Genomic DNA, 13,949 nt, shown 5'->3' with positions numbered 1-13,949 from the left:
ATTGAAAACCCTTTCACACAATAGACCTACTGTATTAGCAGTTCTCTATTCAAGGCCCCCTTGAGTTTAGATTTGGCCTGCAGTCATTTACACAGGGGAAGGCCCACTTTTTTTAATGTCTTTCTTTTGTGATGCCATGTGATGCAGGCTGCTCTTGACAGCCCGGGGTTGCTATTTGTAAGAATTTCTCTGCACCCAGTATGATGAGTAGAAAGTTCTGGGGCCTCATGTATCAACGCTGCGTACGCACAAAAACTTTGCGTACGCCAGGTTTTACGCTCAGAATCGCTCACGCTTGGATTTACTAACAATGAACTGAACGTGGGAATATGCGCAGCTTCATGGCAGCTTTCTGGCTGGCGTACGCACATTCTTTGTGCGTGTCTGTTTTATTTCCATTGGCGACTCCTAGAGGCAGTTGTGTTAAATTCTTCTCTACAAAGTGTCTGAGCCTTGCAATGGCAGCTGTATGAGATGGGTTCATCTAGCAGGTATATAAGGTTTCTATACCATACAGTTGACCAGCTAAACATTAAAGCACAATTTGCAGCAGTCGCCTGTTTTCCCAACGTAATCTGAGCTATCTACTGCAAACACATTGCTATAAAGACACTATCTGAAGATGAATTTGCATGCGTGAATCAGAAACATTTCTATTCAATAAATGTGCAAATAAAATATGATGCACAAACTTATTGATGATTCCTACTTGTCTTTCTCGTGATAAATAGTGGGCAAAATCTGATATGTAGCGGGGAAAAAAAGAAGAAAGAGTTCATCAGACGCTGGATTCGAGCCGAGTTCATGCTTGAACGTGTCAATACATGATCACATGCGTCTTACGAGCTGCGCCACTGAGACTGCTAAGGGTACTGCAACATTTTACAGATATAAACCACACTATTTCTTTTTTTAATGCACTCAGTGCGATGTTCAGACCCAACTGTGTTAACCGCATCAGCTAAACTCTCCCACTCTATTTTTTTCTTTTGCTATTAATTCCGGAGAACAAACTTGCAATTAACACCGCTTTTCTCTGGTCTACCTCCGAAAGCAGCACCTCCAATTCACATTCTGTTCAAAGTTTCTCTTTTTGCTTGCTTTTGCCATTGCTTTTTCGTTGGGTTTTGCCATTAGCATAGTCATTAGCATATTCATACGGGGGAGGAGGCAGGGAGGGGTTTTGTGCTCGTGCATGTTGCGCTCAGTTTCACGTTCATTCGGATGTACAAAAGAATATGCGTGAGATTCGGCGTACGCAGTGTTTCATACATCTGAATTTTTTTCTGCGTACGCACATTTACAGCTTTGTGCGTACGCAATGTTTTAGTAAGATTTCCACGCAAGTCTTCGTACATGAGGCCCCTGGTCTGTAGAGGTCTAAAGTGCCAGTTTGTAGAACTAAAGCCACAGTTATTTTCATTCAAGCAGTAAAAACATTACTCGTTCGGTAGGTGTGCGGACATACTGCGAGAAAAGCACACTGAAAACAATGATTCACTGGATTTGCTTCGTTTTGTATAAGGTTAGTGGTTGCAATCAATTTATTTTGGTTGAATTTAAACAAACAAATTGAGTTGAACATAAATAAAAACTAATTTGTTTAAATTCAGGCCAAATAAATCAGTTGCAACCAGTTACCTTAAAAGAAATGGAGTAAATTCAATGAATGGTGTTTTATTTCAGTGTAGGCAGTGTATGTTTGTGATGTTATGTACTGTTGAAATTTTCTTTTGATGCTGAAATGTTTGCACATTTTGAGACCATGATTTTTACACTGATTTTAATACGTTTGCCAGTGTTTGGCAGTTGTTCTGTGTGTGTGTTTGTAAGCGATGTGCGGTCTTGTGTGAGTCTGAATGTTTGTTTTTTTGGTTCAAGAGGATCTGAGATAAACGGTTGCGCTGGCTACCAGCTTTGTTGGCCGAGTCGGTCACATGGTCACTCTGTAATGTAAAGTCTACTCTTGTTTGGCACTACTGCCTGTGGTGAATTGAATCCACAGGTTCCTTAAATGCACTTGTGGAATTTTAAAGGGATAGTTCAACTAAAGGGGAAATTGAGTCTTTCCATGATGTTGTGGTAATGTTGTACGCCCTTTTTTTAGGTTTCAGATCCAATAAGCTGATCATCATAATAATAATAATAATAATCATAGTCATCATCATCTTTAGTGAATTTTCTCGAACTAAATACAAATTAGGTAAAAATTTATTATGGAATGAATAAAAAAACCATGGGTAGTGTATTTATAAAACATAATATACAACACCTGCAAATGTCCCTAAAACTGTAATAACTTAGTTATAAAATGCAAAAAAAATTATTTAGTTAATATGATGCAATATTTTCTAGTTATTATTCAATTTTATTAAATAAATTAAGAAATTTACCATGACATCTATATTTACTGCATCTCTGGCCCACTAGCCTTTTTGATCTTCAAAAGAAAAGTTTGATCTTCATACGAAGGTTTGGGGACCCCTGATTTAAATCAAAGAAGTATGTGCGGTGTCTTTATTGATGTAGCTTATGAGTTAAAAACAAGTGAATTAAAGTGAACTCCAGCACTTGCAGTCAAGCGAATGTTCGTCATTGAAATACATTAAATCGTAGATCACCAAACCCTATCATTGATCCCCAGAATACTGATCACCATTAGCACCCATTATATGGATTATTGCATTGGATATATTGCATTTAAAGGGATAGTTCACTTAAAAATGAAGTTACCTCATCATTTACTCTCTCTCATGTGGTTTTAAACCTTTATGACTTTTATTTTTTCTGTTGAACAGAAAAGAAGATATTTTAAAGAATGCTGGGATCCATCAACTTCCATATTAGGAATACTGTAATGCTGGGTTCCACACATTTGCTTCATGTTGTCCCAACACAAATTGATTAAGTTCACTTAATTGTTTTTACAAATTTATGTGGATTACACATGAAATATTTAAGCCCCTTTTTAATATTTAAATATTTATATTGATTTTCAATAGTGTTCAATTTTCCCACAACACATATTTTGAACAACATATTAAAGTACACAGCTACAAACATATACCCCATAAAGAAAGAAATTTAATTAAATTGGGAAACTTTCACTTAGGATATAGTAAACCCTGAGCATTTAATGTAGGATAGAGGCTGCCAAACTTTATAAAAAACTTTTTTGTAGAGCCTCAGATGGTGTATTTAAGGTGCTCAAGTTTAAGATGTGATATTGGATACTGGATATTATAAGATAACACTCGGATGAGATGTTAAACTGAGGTCCTGACTTTCTGTGGCCATTAAAAATCCTATGGCACTTCTCGTAAAGAGTAGGGGTGTAACCCTAGTAACCTTAACTAAGTGTCCTGGCCAAATTCCCTCCATTGGCCCATACCAATCTTGGCCTCCTAATCATCCCCATATTCCTAATTGGCTCTATCACTGTCTCTCCACTCCACCTGTAGCTGGTGTGTGGTGAGTGCACTGGCGCCATTGTCCTGTGGCTGCCGTCGCATCATCCAAGTGGATGCTGCACACTGGTTGTGGAGGGAAGAGACCCCCCTCATAATTGTGAAGTGCTTTGGGTGTATGGTCATAGATGATAAATGCGTTTTATAAATACATTACATTACATCATTTCTACAATAATAATTTATACAAAATATATACATATATACATATTTCTTTTGGCGCTGCCCTAAAAGTTGAAGTCAAAGGATTAGGATCCATATTTTTGTTAGATTCAGCTAATTTTAAGTAAGTAGTTTGAACAAGTAGTGAAACATTTCTTTGAGTAAAAGTAAAACACTATGGAAATCAACCAAACAGCATTCTTTAAAATATCTTCTTTTCTGTTCAGCAGATATAAAAAGTAAAAGTAAGTCAATTAGGATTTTGACCAAGTGTGAAAGTGAGTAAAGGGGAGTTTTACATTTTAGGATGAACTATCCCTTTCATTCTGATTTTGCGGTATTAACAGTTTCCACATGAAACAATTAAGCCCCTTTTTAATATTCAAATATTTATATTGATCTTCTAATATTTATGTTGATTTTCAGATTAGCATTTAGCATTATGGATCAGGGTGGGGCCAAGTCGGAGCACTCACTATGATCCCCTGCATAGGTTGGGGAAATTCCAATTTGAGGCAAAAAAAAAAAACTGTTAAAAACTAACTATTTAATGTAAATTTAATGCAATTTTGAGTAAAAAAATTCAGGAAATGCTACCAGCAGAACCTGGGAATAATAAAAAAAATAGATAAGCATTAGGATGAATTATCTCTTTAAAACACATGATGTCTGATTCTTTTGTAAATTCAGGCTAGACAAGTGTCTAAATGCTGACTGGTGCCAAAAGCAACCGACTCCGCCCAACACACTGGTATCCTTGCTGAAGGATGTTGTCATGCAAATTGAGAATCTTCCTATTGGAATGTAATGTCAGATGTTTTTTCACCACTAGGTGGCATCATTGAACTACTTGCCTGTATATATATATATATATATAACATTTGTTCATCACTTCCAGATATTCATCCAGTTTAACAAGAGTCCATAGCTGTTTAATTTATGACAGTAATTACAAGGAAGTTCTCCATCAACTCAAAGAAGCTGAATCCGCCACTGCTGCCACTCCAGGGTCATGAATGCACTTTGTATTTGTTGGTGTGAGTGTGTGTTGTATTTGTCCGAGTGTGTTTGTCTGTGTTTTCAAGAGACTTCTTTTCTGTCTGCCGGTTCAGTGAGATTATTGCCAGCGCACTCAATGCCTTGCGCCTTTTACAACTGATGACAGAAAAGTGAAAAAAAAGAAACAAAATCAAGAGAAGAACTCTGTACGTTTTTTTTATTTTAGACAGTACACGTATCTGGTACAGAACTTATATCTGTTGTTTGTCCTCTTTGTCTATTGTATGAGAAAAGCCATGTTTATAATTCGATTTGGTTTGTGACCAATAAGCCTGTTTATATCAAATCTGTATATCAGTGGTACGCATATTTTTTTGATATATATATTTTTATTTTCTCTCTTTTTTTAAAACTCAAAATTCTACGCATGATTGGCATCGTATAAAGGCCCACGTGGGCTGTGCGGTCTGCTGATGGCAGCACCGATCGGCCCGTTTGCTGGATGATATCATGAGATCGCCTATGACGGCTGGCACTTTGTAAAGTGTTGCTAATGATGATGAAAATGAATAATAAAAGATATTTATTTCACATTTGGTTGTGCTTGATCGATTTTTTTGAGCTCACATTTATGAAGCATTTCTCTATGTGCTGCTGAGTTTATCAGATACAGTATGCTTCATTTTCAAGTGTAAATGATGAGGGAGAAGGCCAGAAAATAAGCCAACCTGATTTCACCAAGTAGGACATGTTCTTGGATTAACATCCAAGTTGATCCTGGAACAACATTCTAATTAAGAATTATGGGATATGTTTATAGTTAAGTTTAGGCTTACGGTTAAACTTGTGCACTTCTACATGATTGTTATCCAACTATTATTCCCCTCTGATGTTGGGAATAATTTCCAGTTATGGTTTGGTTTACGGGTAGGGATTAGATATGGATTACATTTTCGAACAAACAATGATGTTTCCAGGATCAACATGTTATTCCAGGATTGCATCGTACTTGGCTAAATCATGACGTGTCAGAAAATATATTCAGCTGTATATAAAATTGTAAATAGATTTTAAATGCAAAAGGTAATATCTAAGATGTGCATTTAATATGTAGCAAAGACAAAATTATTAGACCACCTGTGCAATTTTCTTTGGTTTTCAAATATTTCCCATGTGATTTTAAGAGAGAATCTTTTCGCATATTGCTTTTTCCTGGAGAAAGCCTTACTTCTTTTAGTTTGACTGAAAAATATACTGCAAAAAAGTATATTAAAAACAGTTATGGTCAATATTATTATCCCCCATGCGTTAAAGAGGTTTCGGAAAAAAATGTAAAACAGCACTTGTCAAAAAGTATTTGGAAAAAATAACTAATTTCACAGATTGGTTAATCAATTTGTCTACAGTTGTACAGTTTACTATTGTTCAGAATTGTTAAAAAATGTTTCGAAATAAACAAAAGCTAAATATTTTTAATCTAAAATATGATAATTATATTTTTATTCATGTTCTTACTCTACGTTGGATTGTAAGTAGGCTAACATGACTTGTTGAAAAAGTAGGGTCATATTTCAACAGAATATTGTTTAAAATTAGTTTTAATTGCTTCAACTAAAAAGTTATTACATTAATTTGATTAGAATGTAAAGTCGATTAGAACTACAAACATGGGTAAATGGTGTAAACAAACTGCAAACATGGCAGACGCACGAAACCAATGGATGAATGGGGAGGCTTTGGTAAAAAAAATTTTTAATGATAGTTAATTATTATATAACCTAATGTAACTAACAATTTCCTGTTTTCTAAGTTATATTTCATCTGCAACAACAATGTTTACTTTTATAAAGATGTGTTTGGGGATGATTCTTGTCTACAATTATATAGCCTATATTGTTAAGATTTGTTTAAAAAAGGTTTTAAAATGAATAAAGGCTAAGTAGATTTCATCTAAAATTGATCATTTTTATTAACATTTTCACTCTAAGTTGGATGAAGACAACATGATGTTAGCAGGCTAACATGACGTTTTGAAACAGTAGGTTCATATTTAAACCGAATAAGAAATGTTTTGTTTAACAAAAGGAGTTTTATACAACTATTACAGTAATTTGTATTAGAGTTTGAATAGAACTACTAACATGGGTAAAAAGTGTAAACAAACTAGGGTGTATGGGGGAAATTGACGAATGAGTGGGGAGGCTTTGGTGAAAAAAAAAACATTTCAATGATCATTATATTTGGCCTATAATGAAAATCTAGGTAAACCAAAGCAGTAGAATAATAAAGGATCAGTTTATGGAAATGGGTTTACTGTGAGCCTCAGACATCCTTGTTTTCATGTAATTCCACAAGTGTAAAACCAAAATGGACAACATGCCAAACAGAAGACAAAACATACTGTAATGAGACTCTGCTCTTCCATGTATGCCTACTTTAGGTCATTCATCCGGACCTGGCGAGCAGCCATGTCATTAAGCTCTGAGATCATTAATATGCACGCTTCATGCAGCACTGATAAGCAACGTTTTTTAGTCAGTGAGACAACAATGAGACTTTTTCTCCCTTATTTTTAAGCGTTTATTTCACTGTGTATGTGGAACTTTTATTTTGAAAACGCGAGCGCGAATTTGTTTACTGTTTGTTGCTAGGCAAAGACAGCACGAGGCACGTTTAAACTGGCCTCAGGACACCAAATCCAAGATTTACTGATTATACATTTATTCATCTAAACTCTGGAAAGGCATAAGGTATGTTTAGTTACTTCTTTTGTTAATGTATAGTGTTTATTGTGAAATTTGATGCATGTGTTTCAACAAACACGTGTAGTCTGCTAAATCGTGTCAAATCACTCAACTCATCTTATTCATGCAGCATTGATAATAATTCCTGGCGCTGTTTTCTTTGACCATAGCTTTAAAATATGGCAAATCAAAGATATCAGAGAACAATTTAACTTATTTAACCAATGCAGTAATTTATAGGGCATCTTTGATTATAGTATAAAATAATGGAAACTTATAATTCCCTGTTTTCTGCGTTATATTTCATCTGCAACGTTAACTTTTATGAAGCTGCGTTTGGGGATAATTTTGTCTACAGTTGTAAAGCCTGCTATTGTTCAGAATTGTTAAAAAATGTTTCAAAATGAACAAAGGATAAATATTTTTTAATCTAAAATATGATACAATCATTATTTTAATTAATGTTAATGTTATTAAATTACTCTCCGTTGAATTGTTATTAGGCTAACATGAAACGTTGAAACAGTAGGGTCATATTTCAACAGAATAAGAAATGTTTTGTGTAAAAAAAACTGTTTTAATTGTTTCAACTAAACCGTTTTTACATTAGAACTACAATCGTGAATAAAAAACAAACTACAAAAATGGTGGACGCGCGAAACCAAACCTACGACGGAGTAGGGAGGCTTTGTTAAAAAAATATTTCAACGATCGTTAAATGTTATATAACCTAATATAAACTATTTATTTCACGTATTTTTGTTATATATAATCTGCAATAGCAATGTTAACTTCTAAAGATGTGTTTGGTCAGTGATTTATTAATCCATACAAACACCTGAGGAGATTTTGCAGCATAAAAACCCGCGAATGACAGATTAACCTGCTGCTGTGTCTCCTCATGGTACCAAGTTAAATATGAAATAAATGTAGTTGATGTCACAAGAAGATTGACAGGACTAAGCTACATAAGCTTCGTGGTAAAACGACGCAGTAGTAACTTATGTCCCCGCTTGCGTACTCTTAAACACACTCAAACGTAAAATATGCTCGTTTTCTTCACGAAACACTACACACTTTTAGGCAAATTGGGCGAGTAGTGAAGTAGGCGAATTGGGACGCAGCAACGGTACTTGTTTCCCTGTGCGTGCAGTTGATTGTGTCATGCATACAGAATGATTGTGCGGTAAAACGCACCAATCATTTGTTGTTTAGTCTAGTATAAACGTAATGCAGTTTATACAATGATCCATCATTCCGCATTCCACATTTAGGGGGTCAGAAGGGGGCATATAAACATCCGCGAATTTTCTTTGCTTTAGCCTGCCTCACTAGCTTGACGACTTTAGATTACTGACAGCTAACGTTACATTCTTTCAGACCCTACCGGGGCCTCTTAAAACCGTGTGAACTACTAATAAACATGTTAGGATATGAAATGTGTCTGCGTTGCACAATGTCGTCGAGATATGCTCATAGTTTTGACACACAGCCGAAAAACCCGCCCAGAGTTTGATAGGAGGCATCTCTCTGCAAGTGCGAGACAGTCCAGTTCAGATCCTCTGCGACACACACCAGTCGTCAACATGCTGATTTCTGCTCTGGTTAAAGCTGATCGTCTCGCAGCTCAGATTGGTAGAAAATATGCGCCGTTTCAAGAAATGATTGCTCGAACCCTGAAGTCTCAAACAGGCGATGTCGACTTGCAGAGCGCAAATACAATAACTGGGAGATACAAAACAAAAGATGATCTACCGGGACCCAATCTGGCAACAACTGTATACTGGCTCTTTGTTAAAGGATACGCGGATAAAAGTCATGCAATGCAGGTAAAACACATTTACCCTCTTTATTTCACTTTTTGCAGAACTTCAATGTATTTGTTTTGATTTAGCAAGTAGTTTGTGAGCTTATTACACAGCTTACCTTTGTTTTACAATGTTTGTAATCTGCTGTCAATTCTGTTGTGATATGACATTTGCATATTTATTTGTATTATGTTAAAAAGTCCACAATAATAACAGTCCTGTCAACACTATCCTTAAAGCATTTCTGTTATATTGCCTATGCCAAGTTGATTTAAAAGACTCAGGAAATTCTGTCTGATGGGAACAGCTGATTGCTGTATGAGAGGACATTGTGGAAAGCCGTTTTAACATGTATTTCTTTAAACTAGCAAAAAAATACAGCAAGGTAGTTGTTGTTTGACAATAAAGAAGGCTAATCGAATAGCAATTAGTATCTTTAAAAGAAGAACATTGACATACTGCTGTCAGCGGCTCCATGAATAACCTTGGAAAGCTTTACATTAAAAATAATAATGTTTTTTAGAAACTCATCACTGACTCTTTTTTTTAATAACATGAACAGTGTTGGGGAATGTTACTTTTGAAAGTAATCCATTACAATATTGAGTTACTCCCTCAAAATAAGTAGCATTACTTAGTTACTTTTAATGGTAAGTAATGATTTACGTTACTTTTAAGTTACCTTTGCGTTAATTTTTCTTACCTGGCTGAGGCTTGATCTCTTTCAGAACTTGTTTTTTTCTTTCTTTTTGTTATAGAGGAGCTCTGCAATTATATAACCTACATCTACATTTACCTTAAAAAAACACACACTGTAAAATAATTGTTTGGGATAATGTTATCTGAGAACTTGCTGACCTCAACATGCCATATACAGTTTATTGAAAGTTTAAAGTAATGTGTTTGCTACTTTTATTTTGTCTTAATTAAAATCACTGTGCATTGACTATAATCCCCTTTTCCTTTTCTTCGATTCGTTCAAAATAATGAACGTTCTCTCATTAGTTACATTATTCATTGTGACTACTTTAGTTTTAAGTGGGAAAGTATTTTCAGGAACAGAACAGGGCTGTGCGATATTCATCGCCAAGCAAACTAAAACATGTCTTGAAATATCAAAAGCATTCCTTCCTGAAGCATTAAGAGTGGGTACAAACAAAACAAAACAAAAACACTGTATTTTTGTTATTTCCGTGATATAGGTAATATATGATAGCTAATATAGGTCATATGTTTGTATTTTTACCTTTAAAAAAACACATCAAAAAATAATATTTTAAGATAATGTTATCTGAAAACTTCCTGACCCCAGAGCTATACATGCCATATACAGATCATTGAAAGTTTAAAGCAATGTGTTTGCTACTTTTGTTTGTCTTCAGTAAAATCACTGTCCATGAGACTATAATCCCCTTTTCCTTTTCTTTGATGCGTTCAAAATAATGAACACATTCTCTCATTGACTGCGTGATTCATTGTGACTAATTTAAATTCAGCGATTTATTTTTTAACAGCAAATTAATTAAATAAAAAAATAACTTTTAAAAGTAATGATTTACTCTACTCGTTATTTTAAAAAGTAATATTATTCCGTAACTCGTGTTACTTGCAGTACGTTATCTCCAACACTGCACAGAACTTATTGCGATGAGAGATATTATTGTGATTTCAAGACATTTTAATGACACTTATTATATAATGATTATACAACAGCATAATAATGCAAATAGGACAAAACATTTTAATTTTTAAGGTTATTTTAATTTTGCAATTTGATGTTAAAAAAGCTAATGTCCTAGTATAAACTCTGACATCTGTGATGTAGAAAGTAAATGTGCTCGTAAAATGCTTTTAAAGTTTTAAGTTATCATTAAAAAAAATTATTTGCATATACACTTTTATTTTTATTTTGAACGCATTTGTTTGACAGCACAAATTTTCATCAAAACAGTCAGTTTTTCATGGATAGGTTTCCAGCCCAAAGCCAACAACACTTTTAGAGCTTTCAGGGGGAAAAAAAGATGGTGCAAGATTTATCCATAATGTGCAAGATTTATCCATAATGTCGAGTTCAGACTTTATGACTTTAGCCCCAATTTTGACTTGCTGACAGGTTTTAAGAAATCAGCAGCAAATGCCTGAAATCACAGGCTAATGTGCTCGTTCACGTAAATATCAAGAGATCTGTTACCACTACATAGTTTAATACACTATTGGAACTTAAAAATTCTAAAATGCTGATTAGATTAAAACTTTTAAGTAGCCAGAATAACTAAGTTTTCAAAACAGGTAAAAATTGGACAAAATTTGGTTGATAACTCAATTTTTACACACTAATGGAGTTGTTTTGTATTTTTAAGTGCACAAACTGATGTTTTTTGTTATTTTTTATGCTGATAATATGGGACGGAACATGTTTTTGTTTTGTAAAAAAAAAAAAAGGAAACCTGTGGTTTAATACAAATAAAACATGACCGGAAAACAAAAATGTTGTTGTTAAATGTATTTCTTACAAGCATGAACAGTAAATTCGAAAAACAAACAAAAAATGAAACAATTTCAGCTACTTTATTTATTTGTGGTTCTAATCTTGAAAACATGCATGTAATTAAGTACATAAAACTGGATTTGTTTTCAATTTTAATAAAAAAAAACTTATTTTGAGTACTCAACTAAAAAAGTCGAGAGTTTTTTGCTATGTGAAAATGCCTCTGATTGAGGAGGAAAAGATTTGGCTAACATTATAAAGTTTGTTGTCTGAACCTCATTTTGTTAGATGTTATCGTAACTTGAATATATTAATTGAAACTGTTGCGTAACTTTTTTTTGTTTTGTCTAAATATTTTTAGAGTGTATCAAACTCGTGATCTGAGAGAATCGCAGATGAGTCGCTGACACCCGTGAGATATTTGGCATGCTAAATATCTGGAGCTGTCGGCGATTCAAAATCATGCAATGTGAAATATGTTCTGATTGAAAATAACATTGCTGATTACCTACAGCCAATGAGAGAGAGCATCCTATAGTATAGGTACCTGCAAATTGCGTTACTTGAAATGCGTTACCCCCATCACTGAATATCAATAGTAATTATTCCACTGAATTAATCATTTAATGTGCTTTAATGTTGTTTTAGCTATGACACGCATAGCTTCCTGTTGTTGCTGGTAGATTGTCTAGTTTAGCTTTTTTTTTTTTTAAGTACTATAATTTATTCCTTAGTTGATTACAGTACTTATTAAGGTTGTACTAAATATTAATAACCTGTTCATACACTGTAAGAATGCTGGGTTCCACACAATTCTTCCATGTTGTCCAATCACAAATCGGTTAACTTATTTTTTTATAAATTTAAGTGGATTGAACTTAAAACATTTAGGTTGTCCCACAAAAAAACTTAATAATTGTGCTAGTTCAACTCATATTAAATAAGTAGTTTGAACAAGCAGCAAATTAAATTTTCGCAGTGTAAGACACCAGCATTTATGACTTGTGGTAGTAGTTTTCTACAAGTGCTCCAATTATTTAGGTTTTACAGAAATGCTTGGTTCTGATTAATCAGTTGCAAGATTTAAATAATTATTACCAATAGATTATATTTTTAGAGACTAATAGTAAAATTGAACTAATTAGTCAACTGCTGAAATAATGACTGCAGTAAAAAATAATCTCTAGTATTATCTGCTAGGTATTTGGTATTACAATAAAAGTTAGTTTAAAGAAGTAAAAGTTGAAACGGCTTGCCATAAAGAAGTAGTTTTGTAGGTCAGATATCTGAGAACATTACTGTAGCTGGGGGTGGTGTTATGTCCAGTGCTTCGTTGAAAACTCTGCGCTGATCTCAAGTTTCTGTAGATCACTATGGACTATATTAAGATATGGAATATCATCATGAACAAAATACCAGATTCAAATCACTAACATTGGGTTTCAGAGAAATTACACTTATCTCTATGTCAATCTTTCCGTGTAAAGAGTCTGAGTGCTGCCCACAGGATTTGGCCAATCAGAAAACTTGCTGACTAATGGAGACTAGTCACTGTTTGTTTGAGGGTCTCAACATTACATTTTTTTGCACTGACTTTGTGGTCCAACTAAAGGAAGCTGGGGGGAGTGTTAGACAAACATGTTTTGGAAAGTATTTTTGGCAAGAGGGGACGTGCGATATTGATCGCCAAGCAAACAAAACCATGTCTTGAAAGATCAAAACATTCCTTCTTGAAGCATTAAAGGTAGAATGAGAAACAAACATTTTTGTTATTTCCAAGATATATTTGATATATGATAGTTAATATACACTTACCGGCCACTTTATGAGGTACACCTTACTAGTACCGATTTAGACCCCCTTTTCCCTTCAGAACTGTCTTAATCCTTTGTGGCATAGATTCAACAAGGTACTGGAAATATTCCTCAGAGATTTTGGTCCATATTGCCATGATAGCATCATGCAGTTGCTGCAGATTTGTCGGCTGCACATCCATGATGCGAATCTCCCGTTCCACCACATCCCAGAGGTGCTCTTTTGGATTTAGATCTGGTGACTGTGGAGGCCATTTGAGTACAGTGAACTCATTGTCATGTTTAAGAAACCGGTCTAAGATGATCACGCCTCTGACATGGAGCGTTATCCTGCTGGAAGTAGCCATCAGATGATGGGTACACTGTGGTCATAAAGGGATGGACATGGTCAGCAACAATACTCAGGTAGGCTGTGGTGTTGAAACAATGCTCAATTGGTACAAATGGCCCCAAAGTGTACCAAGTAA

The 13,949-nt window shown here is 34.5% G+C and overlaps 1 protein-coding gene across 4 annotated transcripts in view; it reads left to right on the top strand.

The window, feature by feature from the left end:
* Positions 1-7,260: 7,260 nt before the first annotated feature.
* cyp27a2 (cytochrome P450 family 27 subfamily A member 2) overlaps positions 7,261-13,949 on the top strand; it is a 63,053-nt gene continuing 56,364 nt past the window's right edge. For 3 of the 4 annotated variants that reach the window (XR_012407639.1, XM_073953669.1, XM_681430.9), the window contains exon 1: positions 8,009-9,201. Coding sequence is in view for 2 of the 4 variants with exons in the window: in XM_073953669.1 (XP_073809770.1) it covers positions 8,806-9,201 (396 nt within the window). In the remaining 2 variants the exon portion in view is untranslated. Of the gene's footprint in view, positions 7,379-8,008; positions 9,202-13,949 lie in introns of those variants that run through there. The other variant, XR_012407640.1, reaches the window with a different exon arrangement.

This window comes from Danio rerio, chromosome 6 (genome assembly GCF_049306965.1).
Source record: "Danio rerio strain Tuebingen ecotype United States chromosome 6, GRCz12tu, whole genome shotgun sequence".
NCBI lineage: Eukaryota > Metazoa > Chordata > Actinopteri > Cypriniformes > Danionidae > Danio > Danio rerio.
The sequence above is the reverse complement of the archived record's forward strand: the minus strand, read 5'-3'. Positions and strand labels throughout refer to the sequence as shown.